The sequence below is a fragment of the Cervus elaphus genome, chromosome 15 (assembly GCF_910594005.1).
Source record: "Cervus elaphus chromosome 15, mCerEla1.1, whole genome shotgun sequence".
NCBI classification, from domain to species: Eukaryota; Metazoa; Chordata; class Mammalia; order Artiodactyla; family Cervidae; genus Cervus; species Cervus elaphus.
In genome coordinates this window covers 10,132,128-10,158,363 of record NC_057829.1, presented here as the reverse complement: position 1 = coordinate 10,158,363, position 26,236 = coordinate 10,132,128, and the positions used below count along the sequence as shown (strand labels likewise).

Genomic DNA, 26,236 nt, shown 5'->3' with positions numbered 1-26,236 from the left:
ATCTTCTACATCTTCTTAAAAAATACACTTAAAAACTGCCAAGGACTTCACTGGTGGTCTTAGTGGTTAGGAATCCACCTGCCAATGGTTCCATCCCGAATCTGGGAAGATCCCACATGCAGTAGAACACCTAAGCCTGCACTCCACAACTACTGAACCCATGCATCTAGAGCCCATGCTCTGCGCCAAGAAGCCACCGCAATTGAGAAACCCTTATACTGCAACTAGAGTAGCCCACAGGCAACAATGCAGGGACAGAAGACTCAGCTCAGCCAAAAATGAATGGACTAATTAAAATAAATCTGCCAAAATACTGACCCTAATGAATACTGCCTTTCAAAATAAACCAGAAAAAAAAAGTACTTCCAGTGTTTTAATTTAATAAAACATTTCCAATTTTGCTTCAGTTCAAAACATACTTTGAACAGTGTCAATGCCTTCCAAGTCAACGTATGACCCACTTAAGAGAGTCAGCCAGTGTTGAGAAGCACCCCTCTGTGTTCCCCAAACTTTATGTGTGGCTGCCCCAAGAGGTGACTTTGAAGGAGGTAACATTTGTTTAACTTATTGGTCGTGTTTTTTAATAGTCATGTTCATTTTTACCAAAAAATTGTATCTACACAGCTTCTTACAAAGTAGATTTTATACACCTTAGGTAGGCTGAAAATTTAAACTGCTTTTCCCACAAAACAACTGATAAATTATCACATTCTTAATTCTTTAATGATTAAACCTTTTTATAAAATTAAAAAGCAATTTTAAGCTAATTATTAGCATCTACAAATCTGTAAAATTATGAAATATCTACAAGCAAACACACAAGGCACCAGTGAAAGTGAAACCTGAGTGAACCTCACTGGAGAATATTAAACATTCTTCTCAATAATTTGACTTCAGATTCACATTGCAGTTGGCCCAATGTGGTTATCATTAAAAAACACATACTACAGCAGCTAGAAATTCATTATTTCAATTTTTTTTCCTTAAGATAAAAAACAGTCTATGAAATACAAAATAAATAAGAATAATCTGAAGTCTTGTAGGGGTCCAGTTTCAGTCCATTTGGCACTTTCCCATTTCTCTATTTTATAAAGTAACGTCATTTAGGCACTCTGGAAGAATTTATTTTCTTGATATCAACTTGGCTCAGAATCAATGTCCCATTTTTGAATTTTCCAACCTGTCCAATCCGTCCACTTGACAAAATACTTGGAGCAGACTTCTTCTTCTTTGATTTCCTACATTTAAAGTGAGAGAAAATTACTATAACGAAGCTTTAAACAAATGATCCCAGCACCGCAGGCCACCTGGGTCTGCTCCTGTGAACCCTCAGCTTTTCCCAGGCACGGCCCCCAGCCCAGAACTGCCTCCTGCCTCAGGGCCTTTGCACTGGTTTCTTCTACCCTGAATAATCTGCTACCAGGTCTTTCCAGATCTTCCTCTTTATTCAGTTCTCAAGATTGAGATGTGGCTTCCTTAGAACAGCACACCAGCCCGCCTTCAGCGACATTCTCTCATGGTGTGCTAAACTTCAACCTCCTCACGAAGCCTGCCAGCTGCCCTGGGGGCTCAGATGGTAAATCTGCTTGCAATGCGGGACACCTGGGTTCGATCCCTGGATTGGGAAGATCCCCTGGAAGAGGGCATGGCAACCCACTCCAGTATTTTTGCTTGGAGAATCCCATGGACAGAGGAGCCTGGTGGACTACAGTCCATGGGGTCTGCAAAGAATCGGACACAGCTGAGAGACTAACACTTCCACGAAGCCTGCCAGGACCTGACATGCCCTTACATATCTGTTTATAGGTTTTAATGTGCTTCCCGCCCTAAAATGTGTGCTCCTCCAGGGCACAGACCGTCAATGTGCTCACGGCTGTACCCCCAACATCTATGTGCCCAGCACACAGCAGGACCTCAACACACCACACAACCAGAAACAAATAAATGATCAGCTTTCAGCTGTAGACAAAAGTAGATTTTTAAACAGTAATTTGAGGAGAGAGAAAGAGGTACTTGAACGAAAGCTAAGAAATAAGCAGAATGGCAGAAAATCAAGGTCCCACTACTCAAAACCCCAGCGCTCTCCCTTGTGTGGCTGTGGACAGGCAGGCAACACAGACCCCGGCCGGTCATGCTGACCCAGCAGCACCTCTCTTAGAAGGGAACAGAGGTCTTGTTGGAAACTGCAGTCCCAGCTTTTCCATCAGTCACTGCACCTGTCTGGTGCTTGAAAATAGGTTCCTGATTCAACTCTGAGGGAGTCACCTCATCTTGGACGATTCACTAAGTCCTGTCTCCCCCCTCAAGGGCTTGCCTTAGGATAAAAGAGAGACAGTGCAGCACCACAGCAGGCTCGAAACACCACGTGCATTCAAGGTATCACCTTCAGAACTAACCAAAAGGTTTTACCCGAACCATTCCACCCCAGTGCCTAACAGTATCACTTACCTGTCTTCTTGCCCTTTCCTCTTCTTTTTCTTGAAAATATCTGTGTCCTTGGCCTGATTTCAGAATCAAAGAAAAAATACGTATCCATAATGGATAAAGGAGATTCAAAAAAAGGCAAGAGATTTGTCAACAAAAGCCACAGAGATACCATTTATTTTTAATATTTTTTCAAGTAGGCACATTAAACGTAACAGACTCAAAGTTTCATCCTAAAACTCTTTCAAGACTGTGAAAGGCCATTCAGAGAAAATGAACAGTAGAAAGGTCAAACCTTCCATTTTTAAGTGAAAGGGAGGGAACATAACATCCGCATACCCTTGTGGTTTGTCATAAGCCATGTGTTCTACACAATGCAAAACGCAAAAGAAACAACTTGATATAGTGAAAAGATCAAAGTAGCTCATAGTATCTGAATGGGAGTTTGCCATTTCAAAGCAACTCTTTCATGTAAATGAGTCAGATTACGTGGCTGGTATCACAAAATGCAGCTGACTCAAAGAAGTGGACAGAGTGGTTATTTAACTCTAGGCTCGTTGCTGCCTAGACTGCTTTCCAAGCAGAGGGGTCCAGCACTGCACTGCGGCAAACTGACACCATCTTTCCATTCTAGTTTAATAAAGAGGCTATGACACCTACCATTCTCTTTTCCTCTTCCTTTGCTGCCTTCTTTTCTTTGATGTGCTCCTGCAAAACCTTGTAATTCACATAACTATTTTTGGGAGGCTGAAAGGAGAAAGGACATGTCTCATTTTTTATCTTGCAAACACTTCCCAGCACCCCCCACCCTGCCTTGCTCAGGGGTTCCCCTCCTCCATAACCCGGCTGGAGTGGAAGGCAGAGGCAGCCCCTCACCCGAGCACCCAGCATAATGGCACGTTCCCGCTCCAAGACTCTCTCCTTCCCTTTTCCATAGCCTGTGATCCCAAACCGGTGCACTTCCAAGCGAGCCTGCAGATACAAAGCAGAGTCAGACCCGAGTGCCTTCCAGAGACTCCACAGAGGGAGCACAGCCCCAGGGGTACTGCCCGCCAGACACGATGCGCTGCACCCCCAACGCTACTATGTGTGACCCTCAGCGGCCGGCTACACCGCCGAAGAGTTCTGTCACAGTGGCAGGTCAGCGGCTTTGTGGAGCCTCTCACAAAGATTCGTGACTTCCCCACACCATTCTCCCACATTTAGTGCAGGCAGCTGAAGCTGAGATTTCCCTGCGCACACATCAGTGACAAAACCAGGATGACCCACAGAGCTCTATGGCACTTCAGATGTGCCCTAAACAAGCTGCTACCCGCAAAGGCAACAAAGCACTCCCCAGACACATCTACTCACACCAAGAAACACTTTATCACAGCAGCTTCAACACAGGTCCATTTCCTTTAAAAACATTGTTGGAACTTCCCTAATCCACTGGTTAAAGAATCTGCCTTGCAATGCAGGGGATATGGGTGGGATCCCTGGTCAGGGAACTAAAATCCCACAGGCCAAGGAGCTATGAGCCTGAGCATGCCATAGCCTGTGCATCACAACCATAGATCCCACATAACACAACTAAGACTCAGGGCAGCCAAAAAATAAATACATTAAAAAAATTTTTTAATACATTATATATAAAAAAAAATATTGTAAAAGAGAAAAAGTCACCAATACCCACCCTTGGCAGCTGAACTACTTCCTACCTTTTTTCTCACACATTTTTATTTATTTTTTTAATTTATTTTAATTGGAAGCTAATTAGTTTACAGTATTGTGGTGGTTTTTGCCAGACACTGACATGAATCAGCCATGGGAGTACATGTGTTCCCCATCCTGAACCCCACTCCCACCTCTCTCCCCATCCCATCCCTCAGGGTCATCCCAGTGCACCAGCCCCGAGCACCCTGTCTCATGCATCAGACCTGGACTGGTGATCTATTTTACGTATGATAATATACATGTTTCAGTGCTATTCTCTCCCACATCCCTTGCGTTCTCCCACAGAGTCCAAAAGTATGTTCTTTACATCTGTGTCTCTTTTGCTGTCTCGCATATAGGGTCATAGTTACCATCTTTCTAAATTCCATATATATGTGTTAGTATACTGTATTGGTGTTTTTCTTTCTGATTTACTTCACTCTGTATAATAGGCTCCAGTTTCAACCACCTCATTAGAACTGATTAAAATGCATTCTTTTTAATAACTGAGTAACATTCCCTTGTGTAAATGTACTATAACTTTCTTATCCATTCGTCTGCCAATGGACATCTAGGTTGCTTCCATGTCCTGGCTATTATAAACAGTGCTGCGATGAACACTGGGGTACATGTGTCTCCTTCAATTCTGGTTTCCTTGGTGTGTATGCCCAGCAGTGGGATTGCTGGGTCGTATGGCAGTTCTATTTCCAGGTTTTTAAGGAATCTCCACACTGTTCTCCATAGTGGCTGTACTAGTTTGCATTCCCACCAACAGTGTAAGAGGGTTCCCTTTTCTCCACACCCTCTCCAGCATTTATTGCTTGTAGACTTTTGGATAGCAGCCATTCTGACTGGCATGAGATGGTACCTCATTGTGGTTTTGATTTGCATTCCTCTGATCATGAGTGATGTTGAGCATCTTTTCACGTATTTGTTAGCCACCTGTAGGTCTTCTTTGGAGAAATGTCTGTTTAATTCTTTGGCCCATTTTTTGATTGGGTTGCTTATTTTTCTGGAATTGAGCTGCAGGAGTTGCTTGTATATTTTTGAGATTGTTTGCCAGTTGCTTCATTTGCTATTATTTTCTCCCATTCTGAAGGCTATCTTTTCACCTTGCTTATAGTTTCCTTTGTTGTGTAAAAGCTTTTAAGTTTAATTAGGTCCCATTTGTTTATTTTTGCTTTTATTTCCATTACTCTGGGAGGAGGGTCATAGAGGATCCTGCTATGATTTACATCAGAGTGTTTTGCCCATATTTTCCTCAAGGAGTTTTATAGTTTCTGGTCTTACCTTTAGATCTTTAATCCATTTTGAGTTTATTTTTGTGTATGGTGTTAGAAAGTGTTCTAGTTTCATTCCTTTACAAGTTGTTGACCAGTTTTCCCAGCACCACTTGTTAAATAGATTGTCTTTTGTCCATTGTATAGTCTTGCCTCCTTTGTCAAAGATAAAGTGTCCACAGGTGCCTGGATTTACCCCTGGGCTTTCTATTCTGTTCCATTGATCTATATTTCTGTGTTTATGCCAGTACCACACTGTCTTGATGACTGTAGCTTTATAGTATACCCTGAAGTCAGGAAGGTTGATTCCTCCAGTTTCATTCTTCTTTCTCAAGATTGCCTTGGCTATTTGAAGTTTTTTGTATTTCCATACAAATTGTGAAATTATTTCTTCTAGTTCTCTGAAAAATACCGTTGGTGGCTTGATAGGGATTGCACTGAACCTGTAGATTGCTTTGGGTAGTATACTCATTTTCACTATATGGATTCTTCCAATCCATGAACATGGTATATTTCTCCATCTATTTGTGTCCTCTTTGATTTCTTTCATCAGTGTTTTATAGTTTTCTATATATAGGTATTTTGTTTCTTTAGGTAGATTTATTCCTAAGTATGTTATTCTTTCCTTTGCAATGGTGAATGGAATTGTTTCCTTAATTTCTGTTTTCTCATTGTTAGTGTATAGGAATGAAAGGGATTTCTGTGTATTAATTTTATATCCTGCAACTTTACTATATTCATTGATTAGCTCTAGTAATTTTCTGGTGGAGTCTTTAGGGTTTTCTATGTAGAGGATGGAGGCTCATGACATTGTACAGGAGACAGGGATCAAGACCATCCCCATGGAAAAGAAATGCAAAAAGGCAAAATGGTTGTCTGAGGAGGCCTTACAAATAGCTGTGAAAAGAAGAGAAGTGAAAAGCAAAGGAGGAAAGGAAAGATATTCCCATTTGAATGCAGAGTTCCAAAGAATAGCTAGGAGAGATAAGAAAGCCTTCCTCAGTGATCAATGCAAAGAAACAGAGGAAAACAACAGAATGGGAAAGACTAGAGATCTCTTCAAGAAAATTAGAGATACCAAGGGAACACTTCATGCAAAAATGGGCTCAATAAAAGATAGAAATGGTATGGACCTAACAGAAGCAGAAGATATTAAGAAGAGGTGGCAAGAATACACAGAAGAACTGGACAAAAAAGATCTTCACGACCCAGATAATCACGATGGTGTGATCACTCACCTAGAGCCAGACATCCTGGACTGTGAAGTCAAGTGGGCCTTAGAAAGCATCACTACAAACAAAGTTAGTGAAGGTGATGGAATTCCAGTTGAGCTATTTCAAATCCTGAAAGATGATGCTGTGAAAGTGCTGCACTCAATATGCCAGTGAATTTGGAAAACTCAGCAGTGGCCACAGGACTGGAAAAGGTCAGTTTTCATTCCAATCCCTAAGAAAGGCAATGCCAAAGAATGCTCAAACTACTGCACAATTGCACTCATCTCACACGTTAGTAAAGTAATGCTCAAAATTCTCCAAGCCAGGCTTCAGCAATACGTGAACCGTGAACTTCCAGATGTTCAAGCTGTATTTAGAAAAGGCAGAGGAACCAGAGATCAAATTGCCAACATCCGCTGGATGATAGAAAAAGCAAGAGAGTTCCAGAAAAACATGTATTTCTGCTTTATTGACTACGCCAAAGCCTTTGACTGTGTGGATCACAATAAACTGTGGAAAATTCTGAAAGAGATGGGAATACAAGACCACCTGACCTGCCTCTTGAGAAACCTGTATGCAGGTCAGGAAGCAATAGTTAGAACTGGACATGGACAACAGACTGGTTCCCAATAGGAAAAGAAGTACGTCAAGGCTCTATACTGTCACCCTGCTTATTTATATGCAGAGTACATCATGAGAAATGCTGGGCTGGAAGAAGCACAAGCTATAATCAAGATTGCTGGGAGAAATATCAATCACCTCAGATATGCAGATGACACCACCCTTATGGCAGAAAGTGAAGAGGAACTAAAAAGCCTCTTGATGAAAGTGAAAGAGAAGAGTGAAAAAGTTGGCTTAAAGCTTAACATTCAGAAAACTAAGATCATGGCATCTGGTCCTATCTCTTCATGGGAAATAGATGGGGAGACAGTGGAAACAGTATCAGACTTTAATTTTTGGGGCTCCAAAATCACTGCAGATGGTGACTGCAGCCATGAAATTAAAAGACGCTTACTCCTTGGAAGGAAAGTTCTGACCAACCTAGACAGCATATTAAAAAGCAGAGACATTACTTTGCCAAGAAAGGTCCGTCTGGTCAAGGCTATCGTTTTTCCAGTGGTCATGTATGGATGTGAGAGTTGGACGGTGAAGAAAGCTTAGCGCCGAAAAATTGATGCTTTTGAACTGTGGTGTTGGAGAAGACTCTTGAGAGTCCCTTGGACTGCAAGGAGATCCAACCAGTCCATCCTAAAGGAGATCAGTCCCAGGTGTTCATCGGAAGGACTGATGCTGAAGCTGAAACTCCAGTACTTTGGCCACCTCATGCAAAGAGATGATTCATTGGAAAAGACCCTGATGCAGGGAGGGATTGGGGGCAGGAGGAGAAGGGGATGACAGAGGATGAGATGGTTGGATGGCATCACTGACTCTATGGACATGGGTTTGAGTAGACTCCAGGAGTTGGTGATGGACAGGGAGGCCTGGTGTGCTGCGATTCACAGGGTCGCAAAGAGTCAGACACGACTGAGCGACTGAACTGAACTGAACTGATGTAGAGGATGTCATCTGCAAATAGTGAGAGTTTTACTTCTTTTCCAATCTGGATTACCTCTATTTCTTTTTCTTCTCTGATTGCTGTGGTCAAAACTTCCAAAACTATGTTGAATAGCAGCCGTGAGTGGGCACCCTTGTCTTGTTCCTAACTTTAGGGGAAATGCTTTCAACTTTTCACCATTGAGGATAATGTTTTATGTGGGTTTATCACATATGGCTTTTATTATGTTGAGGTATGTTCCTTCTATGCCTGCTTTCTGGAGGGTTTTTTTTTTTTATCATAAATGGATGTTGAACTTTGTCAAAGGATTTCTCTGCATCTATTGAGATAATCATATGGTTTTTATCTTTCAATTTGTTAATTGATTTGCGAATACTGAAGAATCCTTGTACCCGTGGGATAAAGCCCACTTGGTCATGATGTATGATCTTTTTTAACATGTTGTTGGATTCTGTTTGCTAGAACTTTGTTAAGGATTTTCTCATCTATGTTCATCAATGATATTGGCCTGTAGTTTTCTTTTTTTGTGGCATCTTTGTCTGGTTTTGATATTAGGGTCATGGTGGCCTCATAGAATGAATTTGAAGTTTATCTTCCTCTGCAATTTTCTGGAAGAGTTTGAGTAGGTAGGTGTTAGCTCTTCTCTGAATTTTTGGTAGAATTCAGCTGTGAAGCCGTCTGGTCCTGGGCTTTTGTTTGCTGGAAGATTTCTGATTACGGTTTCGATTTCTGTGCTTGTGATGGGTCTGTTAAGATTTTCTATTTCTTCATGGTTTAGTTTTGCAAAGTTATACTTTTCCAAGAATTTGTCCATTTCTTCCAAGTTATCCATTTTATTTGCATATAGTTGCTGACAATAGTCTCTTACGATTCTTTGTATTTCTGTGTTGTCTGTTGTGACCTTTCCATTTTCATTTCTAATTTTGTTGATTTGATTCTTCTCCCTTTGTTTCTTGATGAGTCTGGCTACTGGTTTGTCAATTTTATTTATCTTCTCAAAGAACCAGCTTTTGGCTTTGTTGATTTTTGCTATGGTCTCTTTTGTTTCTTTTGCATTTATTTCTGTCCTAATTTTTAAGATTTCTTTCCTTCTACTAACCCTGGGGTTCTTCATTTCTTCCTTTTCAAGTTGCTTTGGGTGTAGAGTTAGGTTATTTATTTGACTTTTTTCTTGTTTCTTGAGGTAAGCCTGTAATGCTATGAACCTTCCCCTTAGCACTGCTTTTACAGTGTCCCACAGGTTTCGGGTTGTTGTGTTTTCATTTTCATTTGTTTCTATGCATATTTTGATTTCTTTTTTGATTTCTTCTGTGATTTGTTGGTTATTCAGAAGTGTGCTGTTTAGCCTCCATATTTTTATATTTTTAATTTTTTTCCTGTAGTTGACATCTACTCTTACTGCATTGTGGTCAGAAAAGATGACTGGAATGATTTCAATTTTCTTGAATTTATGAAGGCTAGATTTATGGCCCAGGATGTGATCTATTCTGGAGAAGGTTCCGTGTGCACTTGAGAAACAGGTGAAATTGACTGTTTTAGGGTGAAATGTCCTATAGATATCAATTAGGTCTAGCTGGTCCATTGTGTCATTTAAAGTTTGTGTTTCCTTGTTAATTTTCTGTTTAGTTGATCTGTCCATAGGTGTGAGTGGGGTATTAAAGTCTCCCACTATTATTGTGTTATTGTTAATTTCCCCTTTCATACTTGTTAGCATTTGCCTTACATATTGCAGTGCTCCTATGTTGGGTACACATATATTTATAAATGTTATATCTTCTTCTTGGATTGATCCTTTGATCATTATGTAGTGTCCTTCTTTGTCTCTTTTCACAGCCTTTATTTTAAAGTCTATTTTATCTCATATGAGTATTGCTACTCCTGCTTTCTTTTGGTCTCTATTTGCATGGACTATCTTTTTCCAGCCCTTCTTTTCCAGCCTGTATCTGTCCCTTGTTTTGAGGTGGGTCTCTTGTAGACAGCATATATAGGGGTCTTGCTTGTGTATCCGTTCAGCCAGTCTTTGTCTTTGGTTGGGGCATTCTTTAAGGTAATTATTGATAGGTATGGTCCCGTTGCCATTTACTTTGTTTTTTGGGGTTTGCATTCATATAACCTTTCTGTGTTTCCTGTTTAGAGACGATCCTTTAGCATTTGTTGAAGAGCTGGTTTGGTGGTGCTGAATTCTCTCAGCTTTTGCTTGTCTGTAAAGCTTTTGATTTCTCCTTCACATCTGAATGAGATCCTTGCTGGGTACAGTAATCTGGGCTGTAGGTTATTCTCTTTCATTATTTTAATTATGTTGTGCCATTCCCTTCTGGCCTGAAGAGTTTCTATTGAAAGATCAGCTGTTATCCTTGTGGGAATCCCCTTGTGTGTTATTTGTTGCTTTTCCCTTGCTGTTTTTAATATTTGCTCTTTGTGTTTGATCTTCGTTAATTTGATTAATACATGTCTTGGGGTGTTTCACCTTGGGTTTATCCTGTTTGGGACTCTCTGGGTTTCTTGGACTTGGGTGGCTATTTCATTCCCCGTTTTAGGGAAGTTTTCAACTATTATCTCCTCAAGTATTTTCTCACAGCATTTCTCTTTGTCTTCTTCTAGGACTCCTATGATTTGAAAGTTGGGGCATTCAACATTGTTTCAGACGTCTGAGATTGTCCTCCTTTCTTTTAATTCTTTTTTCTTTTTTCCTCTCTGCTTCATTTATTTCCACCATTCTATCTTCCACCTCACTTATCCTATCTTCTGCCTCAGTTATTCTACTGTTGGTTCCCTCCAGAGTGCTTTTGATTTCAGTTATTGCATTATTCATGACTGATTGACTTTTTTATTTCTTCTAGGTCCTTGTTAAACTTTTCTTGCATCTTCTCAATCCTTGTCTCCAGACTATTTATCTATAACACCATTTTGTTTTCAAGATTTTGGATCACTTTTACTACCATTATTCTGAATTCTTTTTCAGGTAGACTCCCTATCTCCTCCTCTTTTGTTTGGTTTGGTGGGCTTTTATCATGTTCCTTTACCTGTTGAATATTTCTCTGCCTTTTCATCTTGTTTAGGTTGCTGTGTTTGGGGTGGCCTTTCTGTATTCTGGCAGTTTGTGGTTCCTCTTTATTATGGAGGTTCCTCGCTATGGGTGGGGTTGGACAAGTGGCTTGTCAAGGTTTCCTGGTTAGGGAAGCTTGCGTCGGTGTTCTGGTGGGTGGAGCTGGATCTCTTCTCTCTGGAGTGCAATGAAGTGTCCAGTAGTGAGTTCTGAGATGTCTATGGGTTTGGTGTGACTTTTGGCCACCTGTATTTTTGTGCTCAGTGTTATGTACCTGCGTTGTTGGAGAATTAGCTTGGTAAGTCTTGCTCTGAAACTTGTTGGCTTTTGGGTGGAGCTTGGTTTTAGTGTAGGTATGGAGGCTTTTGGATGAGCTCTTGTCAATTAATGTTCCCTGGAGTCAGGAGTTTTCTGGTGCTCTCAAGTTTTGGATTTAGGCCTCCTGCCTCTGGCTTTCAGTCTTATTCTTACAGTAGCCTCAAGACGTCTTCATCCATATAGCACCGTATGATAAAACATCTAGGTTAATGGTGAAAAGATTCTCCATAGTGGAGGACACCCAGAGAGGTTACATGGAGTTACATGGAGAAGAGAAGAAGGAGGCAGGAGATAGAAGTGACCAGGAGAAGAGGGGGAGTCAAAAGGAGAGAGACCAAGCTAGCCTCTGATCAGTTCCCTAAGTGTTCTCCACAGCCTGGGACACCCAAAGAGATTCACAAGAGTTAAGTAGAGAAGCAAAGGGGGAGGGAGGAGATAGAGGTGACCTGGGGGAGAAAAAGGAGAGTCAAAAGGGGAGAGAGCACCCAAGCCAGTAATCACACTCCTAAGTAAAAATGGGTACTGAAGATTGGATTCTTAAAGGTACAGAATTGATAACAAATATGAAAAAGCAAAGGTTAAAAATCTACAGTAGAGGTTAGACTCTGAAAAATACAATATTAAAAAAAAATTTATCACAAGTTGTAAAAAAAGATATATAAAATTTGCTTTAAAAATAGGGTCTTTTTTTGGCAAGGTAATAGTAGGTTTTAAAAATGAAAATTAAAGGAGTAATAAAGAACTTAAAAGTTAAGAAAAATTAAAACGTGATAATAGAAAAATATACCTAGGAATTTCTCTGGAGCTGTTGAGGGCAGTGTGAGGTCAGTTCATTTTCAGATAGTTCCTTGATCCAGCTTATACTTCTCAAGATCTGTAGGCCCCTTCGTATGTAGTCGGTGCTAACTGCAGGGTTTTAATCTGTTGCCCCTGTCACTTCCAAGGCCCTTCTCTCTGTTTATTTTGGCTTCTTCTGTTTGCTGGCCTCTTCAGTGTCTAATTTCCGCCCTGACACAAGGGGGCGCTGGTGGTCACTTACTCAGGCTCGCTTGTTCAGTCCTGTGGGGAGGGAGGGGCGCTGCAGACAAACATCCCTGGCGTGTGGGGAGCGCTCGCAGTGTCTCAGCCACACTGGGTTTGCCCCGCTCACGGCGTGTGTGCTTTCCCTGTCTACACTGCTCAGGCTCCAGGTTGCTCTGCCGGGAACTGTCTGAGGCGGGCCCTGGGTTCCATGCACTTCCCAGGCCTAAGCCGCTCAGGTTCAGGTCCTCGGGTACTCCACGAGGCGCAGACTCAGTTGGGCCTGCGTTTTGTGCCCTTCCCAGGTCCGAGCAGCTCAGGCGACCAGGTGCTTTGTGAGTGCTCTCTCCCCAAGTGGGCAGTGCGTCTTATCGCCTCCCCATCCCAGCTGCTCGGGAGTGCCGTCTCAGGAGTGCCGTGTGTCTCCTCTGGGGAGCTGATCTCTGGCTGCGACCCTCCTGACGGATGTCAACCGTCCAGGAGCCCAGGAAGACTTGGTTAGCAACTGGGAGCCTGCTCACAGTTTGGTAGAGGATGCTGTCTCTGGGGCCGAGTTTGCCCCTCGCCTTCCGGCTCTGGCTGTCGCTGCCTGCCTGCCTGCCTCCCTGCCTCCGGCGGGGGATAGGTCCACAGCCTGCTAGCTCTCCTCTGGTATTGGCTCAGTCCGTTGTTTTGTGAGTGGGCCTGCAGTGCCTCAGGTTAGAGCTTTTCGCAGGGAAGTTCTCTCTCTCTCTCTTTCCTCTTTTTTTTTCCTCTCTGGCTAACCCACAGTTTGGGCTGCTGTCTCATGTTAGCTCCCTCAGATTGCCCTTGGGGCATTCAGGCCCAGCAATGCAGCCGGCGCCTCCCAGTTCAGCCCCTGCTTGCTGGTGGCGGACAGGAGGTCTGGGCTACTTCTCCGCTGGGAGTTGTGGTTAGGCACATAATCTGTTCGGGTTTTATTTATTTATTTTTCCTCCCGGTTATGTTGCCCTCTGAGATTCCAAAACTTCCTACAGACCTGCGGTGAGAGGGTTTACTGGTGTTTGGAAACTTCTCCTCTTTTACAACTGCCTCCCCAGAATGGGTCTCTGTCCCTAGCTATTTAGTCTCTCTTTTTATCTTTTATATGTTGTTCTACCTCCTTTTGAAGATTATGGGCTGCCTTTCTGGGTGCCTGGTGTCCTCCGCCAGCATTCAGAAATTGTTTTGTGATATTTGCTCAGCGTTCAAATGATCTTTCAATGAATTTGTGGGGAGAAAGTGGTCATCCCGTTCTATTCCTCCAACATCTTAGGACCACCCCCCCCGCCCCCATTTTTAAAAAACCAAGTTACAACCACAGAACACACACATCCCTGCTTTTCCTACCACTATATCGTGGACACTGTAATCATAAAATCAGCATGTTTTAAACATCTGCACAATATTCAACCAAGTAAATGCAGTGTGCCCTGCATCACCATTCCCTGACCATTGGACAACATAGAAACACAAGCATTTTTGGTATTAAAACCTGGAAAAATAATTTAAAAACACCTACCTTTTCTAAGTTAAATTCTTGTATATCCACATCTTTATCAAGATGGTTTTGGTCTTTAGTTTTGGTCTGAAAAGGAAAAAAAAATTATTAAGGTCATCTGTCCCTTATAGTATCCATCCACCAAGAGACGAGTCATGTTTTTAAAAGCTGTGAAACTGGCCCAGATAACAAACAATAACATATGCTTGTTGCACAAAAGCCTAATTAACAGCAAATAGAAGAAAAATGGAGGAAATAAATTTAAGGTTTCAAAGTTTAAGATAGGATTGATGAGAAACAAAGGAAAAAGAGGAGTAAGGGAGAGACCAACATCTGTATCTCATGCAGTGTCTGTGGGAAGCTCCGTATAGTGAGGGGTTTAGAAAAGGATAACTGCCGAGCAGGGATTTTAGAGGGTAAAAAGTCATATTTAAATAATTCTCAGGACTCAGAACTTGGCGCTTTCACTGCCGTGGCCGGGGGTTCAATCTCTGGTTGAGGAATTAAGATCCCACAAGCCATGAGGGAAAAGGAGGAAGAGGGGGATGGAGGCGAAGGAAAGGGAGAAAGGAAGGAAGGAAGGAAAAAAGGCATAAAGGAACAAGTTTCTTTAAGGAACATCAGAAATCTAGAAATGATGGAGATGGGGATTCATAATTCGCAGTAGAAAATAATGATACTGCAAATGCCATCAAGATATGTGAGTCTTTACATGAATATACCCCCTGGTTATGGTTACCAGTCCATGGAATTAACCAGAAGTTTGAGACTTTAAGGAAACTCTCTTGTCAATCTGGCCAAGAACAGCAGTCACTATTCAATCTCAGGCCATCCTAGCCAGGCGGCATCTCGAAAAGCAGTTCTGGGCTCTGGCTCCACAGGGCGGGGCCTGTGCAGGATGCAGCTGTCTTGCAGAGCAATGGACAGGGGACTGGCTTGTTAAAACCACTCTGCTGGTCACCTGCCTTAACGGAGTAGGCTCGCTTTATTCATTCTTCCCTTTTTCCTCTCTTTAACCGCATACCTTCCCAGTTTCTCGTAGCCCAGCTGTTCTACATGTACGTAGTATCACCTCCTGCCCTGTGAGAGGTGGCTAAGGCTGGCTGGGATCACCAGCCCCCAACTGGGCCTGCACAGGGCCCAAGGAAGGGCCTTTCGGGGTCAGGTGCAGAAAACTCAACCCTCAGATCAAGTTGAGCACCTCAATTTTGAACACACTGAAGCCTATAACCCAGACACACCTGCATAGAACAGTGATTACCTCACCTTTCCCCCTTCCTCTAAAAACCTCTCCCCACACCTAAGATCATTGTGCTTATCCCATGAAGACCCAACCCCCCTCACTTTTGAGAGGCAGACGGAGACTTGTGCTCTCATCTCCTGGCTTGGCTGCCTGGTGAATAAATTGTAGATCACAGGATCTCAGTGTCCGGCTTGCTGCACGTTGAGCAAGTGGACCTGGTTCGGTAACAGAATCCTTCTTCACGGTAAAAACAAACATCTGGGAAAAAATTCTTGGCTAATTATTTTATGATGCTGAGTCTCTTAGCATGACCCCACCACTGCCTTAACTTTCATTTCTATTTTTAGCTTTAAACCACTTCAGCACGTTAATCAGCAGTCTCCCCTGTTTTCTTTGCCCCATCCTCACTGTGGTAGGAGGCCCCACTGTCTGCAAGCCACACTCAATCCTCCTTCACCTCTAGGCTCACAGGAGAACTGGGCTTCGCTCCCTACCTGGAGTTAGGCATGCTGACTTGACTTGTTTTAGCCAAAGACATGTGAGCAGAAGGAAGCACATCCCTTCCACAGAGAACCTTTAAGAGCCTTTATTGACTTACCTTCTTCAGCAAATGCTAGAGCCCCTATCACCCTGGGTCCCTAGATTAGGATGGTGTGGACCACGGCATTCTGCCCTGACAAGCCCGATGAATACATGACGTGAGAACAAAATTAACTTCTGCCTTTAAACCACTGAGGTGTAGGGGCTACTTGTTACAGAACCACCGTCTCTCCTATGCTCACTGATAAAGCCTCACTGTCCCACACACAAGACAGAGAAACATTTGAAGATTCTGAGAACTTGTATGTGAGGTTATGAAGAAGACAGCAAGCTATAAAAAGGAGCTGGGACTTCCCTGGCAGTGCAGTTGTTAAGACTTTGCCTTTCAATGCAGGGGTTGCGAGTTTAATCCTTGGTCAGGGACCTAAGGAAACTAAGATCCCTTACCCTTGCCTCCAAAAACTCAGAACGTAAAACGGAAGCAACAAATTCAATAAAAACTTTAAAACTGGTCCATGTTAATAAAAAAAAAAAAGGAGGAGCAGCTCGGGAGGAATGCATGGGGCGAGGGGGAAGGCAGGCAGTTTACCAGCTCAGTGATCTTTCTGATGGGCTGACCAAAAGTATTTTCTCCTGCACTGGTGAGATTTTTATTCCATTAGTTACATTGTCCAATCTTTGTCCAATTAGAGAAGAGTTGGGTAAATAAACACTCTCTCTTTAATATGCCAGCAGTTCTGAGAATACTGAGAATTTTCTTCATGTCTTCTTGAGTGTAAATTATTATTTTGGGGGGAGGGGGCGTTCCCAAGATGATGGAAGAATAGGACAGGGAGACCACTTTCTCCCCCACAAATGCATCAAAAGATCATTTGAACTCTGAGCAACTTCCACAAAACAACTTCTGAATGCTGGCGGAGGACACCAGGCACCCAGAAAGGCAGTCCATTCTCTTTGAAAGGAGGTAGGACAAAATATAAATGAGAGACAAAAGAATTAGGGATGGAGACCTGTCCTGGGGAGGGATTTGTGAAGGAGGAGAAATTTCTAAACTGTAGGAAACCCTCTCGCAGGTGGGTCTGTGGGGAGTTTTGGAAACTCAGAGGGCAACATAACCAAGAGAAGAAAAAAGAAACCCACAGAATATGCGCCTAACCGCAACTGCCAGCTGAGAAGTAGCCCAAATGCTCACGTTGGCCACCAGCGAGCAGGGGCTGGACAGAGAGGTGCAGGCTGCATAATCGGTGCTTAGGGTAAAGACCGGGCCTGAATGCCCTGAGGACAATCTGAGGGAGCTAACGTGAGATAACTTTCCTGAGAAAGGCTCTGATGCACAGCCTGACCAGCTCACAGAGCAAAGGATTGAGCAAATACCAAAGGAGAGCTGGCCGGCTGCATACAGGCCCCTCCCCAGCCGCTGGAGGCAGAGAGGCAGGCGGGGGACAGCCAGAGCCGGAAGGCAAGGGGTTACTCCAATCTTATCCCCAGAGACCAGCGTCTTCCACCAAACTGTGAGCAGGCTCCCAGTTGCTAACCAAGTCTTCCTGGGCTCCTGGATGGTTGACATCTGCCAGGAGGGTTGCAGCCTGAGATCAGCTCCCCAGAGGAGACACACGGCACACCTGAGACGGTGCTCCCAACAGCGCACCCGGGAAACCAAGGGGCTGGGACCGGGAAGGTGAGTAAGACGCATGGCCCACCGGGGACAGTGCGCTCCCCACGCACCTGGTTGCCTGAGCTGCTCGGACCTGGGAAGGGAACAAAATGCAGCATCTACTTTGGACAGTGCCCCTGCAGAGCACCCTGGAGCCTGAGCAATATAGACCGGGAAACCACACACCCCGTGAGCAGGGGCAAGCCCAGGGTGGTCCATACACTGCGAGCACTCCCCACACATGCCAACGATATTTGTTTGCAGCGTCCCTCCCTCCCCACAACATAACTGAACACGTGAGCCTCAGTAAGTGACCATCTTTGCCCCCTTGTGTCAGGGCGGAAATTAGACACTGAAGAGACTTGCAGAAGAAGCCAAAATAAACAAAGAACAGGGAACCACTCTGGAAGTGACAGGTGCAACAGAAAAACCCTGTGGTTAACACTGACTAAGCATCGAGGGGGCCTATAGACCTTGAGTCTTCTCAAGGTGGAACAAGGAACCATCTGAAACTGAACTGACCCCACACTGCCCACAACAGCTCCAGAGAAATTCCTAGATATATTTTTATTATTATCACTTTTTAATTTTTTTAAGTTCTTTATTAGTCCTTTAATTTTCATTTTTATAACCTACTATTACCTTGCAAAAAAAGACCCTATTTTTAAAGCAAATTTCATATATATATATTTTTTACAATTTTTGTGATTCATTTTGTTTTTTATATTTAATATTGTATTTTTGAGAGTCTAACCTCTACTCTAGATTTTAAATCTTTGCTTTTTGGTATTTGTTACCAATTTTGTACCTTTAAGAATCTAATGTTCAATCTAATGTACTGAACATTTTCTCTTAGGGGTGTGATTACTGGCTTGATTGCTCTCTCCCCTTTTGACTTTCCCTTTTCTCCCCCAGGTCACCTCTATCTCCTCCCTCCCCCTTCCCTTCTCTACCTCACTCTGTGAATCTCTCAGGGTATTCTGGGCTGTGGAGAATGCTTAGGGAACTGATTACTGTCTAGACTGCTCTCTTCCCGTTTGATTCCCCCTCTTCTCCTCCTGGTCGCCTCTATCTCCCTCCTCCCTCTTCTCCATGTAACTCTGTGAACCCCTCTGGGTGTCCCTCACTGTGGAGAATTGTTTCACCACTAACCCAGATGTTTTGTCATCTGTGCTGTATGAATGGAGACGTCTTGAGGCTACTGTAAGAATAAGACTGAAAGTCAGAGGCAGGAGGCTTAACTCCAAAACTTGAGAGCACCAGAGAACTGCTGATTCCAGGGAACATTAATAGACCAGAGCTCACCCAAAAGCCTCCACACCCACATTGAAACCAAGCTCCACCCAAGACCCAACAAGTTCCAGAGTAAGACATACCATGCTAATTCTCCAGCAAAGCAGGAACAGAGTCCTGAGCATTAAAAGACTGGTCAACCACTTGCAAAAGAATGAAACTAGAACACTTTCTAACACCATACACAAAAATAAACTCAAAATGGATTAAAGATCTAAAGGTAAGACCTGAAACTATAAAACTCCTAGAGGAAAACACAGGCAAACACTCTCTGACATAAATCACAGCAAGATCCTCTATGACCCACCTCCCAGAGTAATGGAAACAAAAGCAAAAATAAACAAATGGGACCTAATTAAACCTAAAAACTTTGGCACAATGAAGGAAACTATAAGAAAGGTCAAAAGACAGCCTTCAGAATGGGAGAAAATCATTGCAAATGAAGCAACTGACAAAGAATTAATCTCAAAAATATACAAGCAGTTCAGGCAGCTCAATACCAGAAAAATAAACGACCCAATCAAAAAATGGGCCAAAGAATTAAACAGACATTTCTCCAAAGAAGACATACAGATGGCTAACAAACACGTGAAAAGATGCTCAACATCACTCATGATCAGAGAAATGCAAATCAAAACCACAATGAGGTACCATTTCACGCCAGTCAGAATGGCTGCTATCCTAAAGTCTACAAACAATAAATGCTGGAGAGGGTGTGGAGAAAAGGGAACCTTCTTACACTGTTGCTGGGAATGCAAACTAGTACAGCCACTATGGGGAATAGTGTGGAGATTCCTTACAAAACTGGAAATTGAACTGCCATACAACCCAGCAATCCCACTGCTGGGCATACACACCAAGGAAACCAGAACTGAAAGAGACACGTGTACCCCAATGTTCATCGCAGCACTGTTTACAATAGCCAGGACATGGAAGCAACCCAGATGCCTATCAGCAGACGAATGGATAAGAAAGCTGTGGTACATATACAGAAGGGAGTATTACTCAGCTATTAAAAAAAGAACGCATTTTAATCAGTTCTAATGAGGTGGATGAAACTGGAGCATATTATACAGTGACGTAAGTCAGAAAGAAAAACACCAATACTGTATATTAATGCAAATATATGGAATTTAGAAAGATAATAACAACGACCCTATATGCGAGACAGCAAAAGAGACACAGATATAAAAAAGACTTTTGGACTCTTGCGGAGAAGGTGAGGGTGGGATGATTTGAGAGAATAGCACTGAAACATGTATATTGGCATATGTGAAATCAATCACCAGTCCACGTTGGATGCATGAAACAGGGCACTCAAAGCCAGTGCACTGGGACAACCCTGAGGGGATGGGGTGGGGAGGGAGGTGGGAGGGGGGTTCAGGATGGGGGACACATGTACACCCACGGCTGATTCATGTCAATGTATGGCAAATACCACCACAATATTGTAAAGTAATTAGCCTCCAATTAAAATAAATACATTAATTCAAAAAATTATTATTTCAACTAGATTAGTTTCTTCCTAATAACTATCTGACTGGATCCACTAAAGAGCAGGGGACTTGGTACAGCTGAACGGTGATGCTCAAGGGTAGCCCTGGAATACTGCAGGCTTCCCAGGTGGCTCAGCAGAAAAAGAATCCTCCTGCAATGCAGGAGACAGAGGAGACTCGGGTTTGACCCCTGGGTCAGGAAAATCCCCTAGAGGAGGGCATGGCAACCCAATCCAGTATTCTTGCCTGGAGGATCCCATGAACAGAAGAGCTTGGCAGGCTACAGTCCACGAGGTTGCAAAGAGTCGGACACGACTGAAGCGACTGAGCGTGCACGCAGGCTGGGACACTACAGAGACTGTGAGGGCGGTGAGAAGCGGGGGCAGTGACCGGACAGAATGTCTTTAGGGCTAACGCCACTTCTGGCGCAGTGCACACGTGTTGCTCAAGGGACAAACAGCCTAACTAACCTGCGCTCCTCTCACTGGTATCGTAGTTAGGCAGACAGCTTTTAAGCCAGAAAGCCTGGGGTCAGAACTTCAGCACTTTTTCACATCCACAATCCTTCATCTAAGAAAATTCAGAAGGAAATACTGTGAATATACTGAATACTGTGTACATTTCTGTCCTTTATTTTGCCCATCTTTGCATGAAACGTTCCTTTTGTACCTCTTTCTTGAAGAGATCTCTATAATCTTTCCCATTCAATGGTACACAATGGAATATTGTGTACCATTTCCAGTGGGGTCTAAGACAGCAACTCATAATTAAGCACATTCATATTTCTGCAGCAACGCCTATAAATGCTTATGTCAAATGTAACCAACAAAAATAACTGTTAAGCCTCACGTCAGTTCACGTCAGGTTTTGCTGCCAAATAAATCTGTACCAAACTTACAAAAAAAAAAAAAACACCTAAATTTGTGCTTTCCAAAGCTCTGGGGTATTGGAGTTGCATATATGGGATGGTGGGGTGACTGTTTATATGCAAGCAAATCATTAAATCTCTCTAGGCATCAATCTCCTCTGCAAAATGAAGACAGGTCACATGAACTGTGAAGATTCAATGAAATATTCAACTGGTTAAGGAACATAAGTAATCACTTTTAGTACACATCAACCACTCAGGAAATGGGGCTTCCCTGGGGACTTAGATGGTAAAGATTCTCCTGCAGTGTGGGAGACCTGGGTTCAATCCCTGGGTCATGAAGATCCCCTGGAGAAGGGAATGGCTACCCATTCCAGTATTCTTGCCTGGAGAATCCCATGGACAGAGGAGCCTGGTGGGCTACAGCCATGGGACTGCAATGAGTTCGACATGTCTGAGCAACAAATATACACAGTAAGCTTTCAGGAAATACTGGCCAATCTTTACTTGGCAAAGCATCACATGCTCAGAAGCAGTGTACGTGCACCACAGCCCATGCCAAAGGATCCACGCGTCCCTTCCGATCGGGGCGCTGCTTTATTGTTTTTACTATGTCTTTCTTGTCTCTTTTCTACAGAGGCCACAGAGGCGGCTAAGGTTCACGAGATGGACCCATGTTAAGGGTGGAGAAATAGGCTTGTCAGACACAGCCCTGATGGCCGAATAACACTTGGATCATTTAAGCTACACCTGACCCTTTCCTCAGAGCATAGGAACTTTCTTCCTCACAGGCAGCCTTGCACTCATTAAAGAGTGGGCTCATCCACTCCACTCTCAAATCACAAGTCCAAGCCAACCCGTTTTGAACCTGGACTCTGCAGTAAACACCTCACCCTGTCCCCTCATGCCTCTGGCTACTGCTTTACCTATAATCCATTTACCATGCAGGGGACACAGCAATCTTTTCAAAATATAAATCAGATCACTTCATGCCCCTGCTTAAATTCTTCCATGTGGTTCTTTACGCACTTTAAATCCGAAGGCCCCAAGTCTCTGGGGCCTGGTGTGACTGGCCGCAGCCTGTGTCTCTAACAGCTCACACCTTCTCCCCCCTGTCCTCCTCCTGCTAGTCTCCCAGCTCCTAGAACCTTGCAGGCCTCTAGACAGCTCAGGACAGCAGCAGGGCCATCTTCTGCCTACATTGCTCTCCTCTCTCCCATCCCTGGCACCCTTCAACACAGTGCGAGCCTAGAGTCACCTCCTTGGACACTTCCAACCACTGGCTCCAATGGAGGTTCTGCCTGTTACTCTCAGGACCCTGCATCTTTCCTTCAGAGTGCTTATAACACTTTTAAAGTATATTATTAATTTATGCAGGGTTTGCCTGACTGTACTAATAAACAATATACTCCATGAAAGCAGAGGACTATTATCTTGTTTACTGTGGCATCTCCTAGGTCTGGCAAATAGTAGGTACCCAATTACTTACAGAATAAATGAATGAATGAATCAATGTAAAGGTGACCTCTGACCTACTATTTCTTGTCAAATTACTTCTGTAATCAGAGCTTTACAAACAGGACATGATCAGGAAGTTTATTTATGGGTCAGATTATCTGGAATGGGTTAAATATACAAGTGGTGGCCAAGTTCCCAAAAGAGTCCATTAAAAGGGGTTCTGATCACCAACTCCAATGTAGGGGAGAAGGTTGCCTCACACGTGGGAGCCAGTGTACAATAAAGCAGTGTACTGTAGATCAGAACACACACACAGAACACACAGCTGGGTGTTCACAGCTCGATGCAATTCTGACAGTATGTACTGGAGACAACACAGATTCCACAGGCAAAGGGCTCAGCCCGACAACACCATCCCCACTTCAGACCAGCAGCAAGCCCAGATTGTTACCTGTAGCACATCTGACCCACCACCTACAGACTGCAAGTTCTCCTGACCCCCTCCTTGTGTTCAACTAATTTGCTTGAGCAGCTCACAGAACTCAAGAAACCCGTTTACTTCCTAGATCACCAGTTTATTTTAAAAGGTCGTAACTCGGGGACAGGCAGATGGAGGAGATGCAGAAGGCAAGGCATGTGGGAAGCAGAGAGGACCCCGCATCCCCTCTCTGGGCCCCACTCTCGCAGCACCTCCACATGCTCACCAACCCAGAAGCTCTCCAAACCAAACCCCATCCCCTGTGGAGTTTCAGCGGTTTCCTCACACAGGCATAACTGAGTACACCTGCCCTCTCCAGAGCTCAGGGGGCAGGACTGAACGATCCAATCCTCTAATCACAAGGGTGGTTCTCCTGGCAACTAGTTCCCACTCAAGGATGCTTTCCAAGTCACTTCACTGACACAAAAGACACCTTTATTGCTCTCATCTTTGAAGAAATTCCAAGGGACTTAGGAGTTCTATGCCAGAAACAGAAGCAAATGTTTAATGTAGTATTTCTTATTATAAATCACCACATCACACCCAAGAATATTTGTTTCAATACACTGTGTAGTTGGATCATTTTTGATGGCACAACCTAAATTCTGGGAAAAGAAGGTCACTTACTTGCCAGTACCTCTTGTGTTCTCAAGAGTACTTCAGACAACAGAGGGCAACAGGAACTCACATGGAGAATCGGCTAGTGGGGGGAGCCACATAAATGGAGAAATAAAAGGAAAACAGGAATAAAAAACAGAATACTTCAAACATGACCAGCTGTTCCTGTGATTGGTCAGTGGAAGCCACCAGTATTTTATCATGTACTTTTGCTGATTCCATGTCTGTCTGACTGTCCGATGGTGACTTGTAAGTTTTCAGAGAGCAGGGGCCACAACATGTACATTTTTCCATGTTCTGCAAACTCTTAGCATAGCATTATGTGTTCTAATTACGCCAAAGAACTGGCCTTTGCCTGGCATGCCTTATACCCAGGATACGCCATAATGACTAGCACTATATTAATTTGCAGTTATTTATAAGTTGCAATATCAACATTCTAAAGTCTTTTTATAGACATATGTATTTTCATTGTGTTCATATACTGTCTCCTTAGCCAGACACATTTACATCTTCAGAAGATAAATTTTAGAAAGGAAAAAAGGGCAGAACACCAAGAAAAGCTAAAAAATTTCATTAAGGTGAGGAAGTCCAAAATGTAAAATGAGGACTTCCCTGGTAGTTCAGTGGTTAAGAATCCAATGCAGGGGACGCAGGTTCAGGCCCTGGTCCAGGAAGATTCCACAGGTCGCAGGGCAACTAAGCCAGCGCACCACAACTCCTGAAGCCCACGTGCTCGGCAACAGGAGAAGTCATGGCAATGAGAAGCCCACACACCGCAACTAGAGGGCAGCCGCACTCACCACTACCAGAGAAAAGCCCTCGCAGCAACGAAGGCGCAGCACAGCCCAGAGTGAACAAATAAACAGAAAGGTCCACATCAAAAGGTAAAACGAGCTGAGGCTCCTGAGAAAAGCCAACCAAGGTGGAAAGGGGATTCTCTAGAGCAGAAAGAAAAAGACTGCTATACTTGTTCTATTATTAAGAGACAGGGAGATACAGACTCATTCAATGACAACTTTTTTTGTCCTTTCTATTAGAAAAAACAAAACAAAACTCTCTTCCAGAAGGATGAACACAAGTGAATATAAGAGGAAACTAAAGACCAAGACATTTCAGGAAATAAGGGTATCTAGATGCTTAATGTCAGTTAAATTCCCCAAAGGCAGTACTGTATTTCACAGCACTGTTCTCCAACCTTCTTCATATCATGGCACACACAGAAAATACTAATATTTGTCTGGCTCACTTTAGTACCCTACACCAGTAAAGAAAACCAGTCTTTGGAAGCTCCCTGGCTGGCCAGCTTGGGAGCTCTGGCTGCAAGGGCCAAAAGAATCCATTTCTTGTCTGCCTGTAAGAATTCCCACTGCCCCAGTACTTGGATACTGTAAGAATTGGAAAGTTGACCTAGGATCAAAGGAGATATGGCTACATCCTAGCCTGTGTTCACACGTTCATCAGGCATATGCAAGCCTAGCTGTCTTTGCAGTGGGTTGAATCACGGTCTTCAAACAGATATGACCATGCACTAATGTCAGGAATCTGTGAATGTGACCTTCTCTGGAAAAGCATCTCTGTAGTGTTATGGAGTTAAGGATTTCATGATGAGATCCATCCCAGATTTAGGGTGGCCCTACATCCAATGACATATTAAAAAGAAGAGACATCACTTTGCCTAACAAAGATCTGTTTTGTCAAAGCTACGGTTTTTTCCAGTAGTCATGTATTGATGTGAGAGCTGGACCATAAAGAAAGCTGAGCACTGAAAAATTGATGCTTTCAAATTGCAGTGCTGGAGAAGACTCTGAAGAGTCCCTTGGGCAGCAAGGAGATCAAACCAGTCAATCCTAAAGGAAAGCAGCCCTGAATATTCACTGGAAGGACTGACGCTGAAGCTGAAGCTCAGTACTTGGACCACCTGATGCCAAGAGCTGATTTTTCTTGGAAAAGACTCAGATGCTGGAAAAGCTTGAAGGCAAAAGGAGAAGGGGACAGCAGAGGATGAGATGTTTAGATAGCATCACCAACCCAATGGACATGAGTCTGAGCCAACTCCAAGAGGTAATGGAGAACAGAGGAGCCTGGCGTGCTGCAGTCCACCAGGTCACAAAGAGTTGAACACAACTCAGCGACTCAACAACAACACATCCAATGATGGGTGTTGTTCTAAGAGAAAGGCAAGAGATTCGAGACTTGGGCACCAGGAAGAAGGCCATATATAGACGGAGGAAGAGTTCAGAGTTCTGTAACTGTCAGAAGATAGAAGAAGCAAGGAAGAACTCACCCTCTGAAGAAGGGAGCACGGCCCAGCCAACACCATAATTTGGACTTCGGGCCTCCAGAACTGTGAGAGAATTAATTTCTCTACAGCAGATCCAAGAAACTAAGACAATCCTCTTTTTCTTTTGCTGACAGACAAAAGTTTGGAGGACATGGGAAAAGCAATAGAAATGTAAACATCTGGATTTCTGCAATGAACCTGACAAAAACTTGTGAAAAAGTTTGGATAAGAAACCACGCCTCTCTCTCGTG

General features: G+C 43.5%; 1 protein-coding gene across 1 annotated transcript in view; it reads right to left on the bottom strand.

Annotated features, from left to right (window-relative positions):
- Nucleotides 1-358: 358 nt before the first annotated feature.
- Nucleotides 359-26,236, bottom strand: part of C15H1orf131 (chromosome 15 C1orf131 homolog) — a 31,169-nt gene continuing 5,291 nt past the window's right edge. Inside the window, exons 3-7 of the mRNA XM_043925643.1 lie at nt 14,075-14,140; nt 3,301-3,396; nt 3,085-3,171; nt 2,449-2,501; nt 359-1,238 (exon numbers count right to left, since the gene is read on the bottom strand). Of these exons, the coding sequence (XP_043781578.1) occupies nt 1,100-1,238; nt 2,449-2,501; nt 3,085-3,171; nt 3,301-3,396; nt 14,075-14,140 (441 nt within the window). The 3' untranslated portion in view covers nt 359-1,099. The remainder of the gene's footprint in view (nt 1,239-2,448; nt 2,502-3,084; nt 3,172-3,300; nt 3,397-14,074; nt 14,141-26,236) is intronic.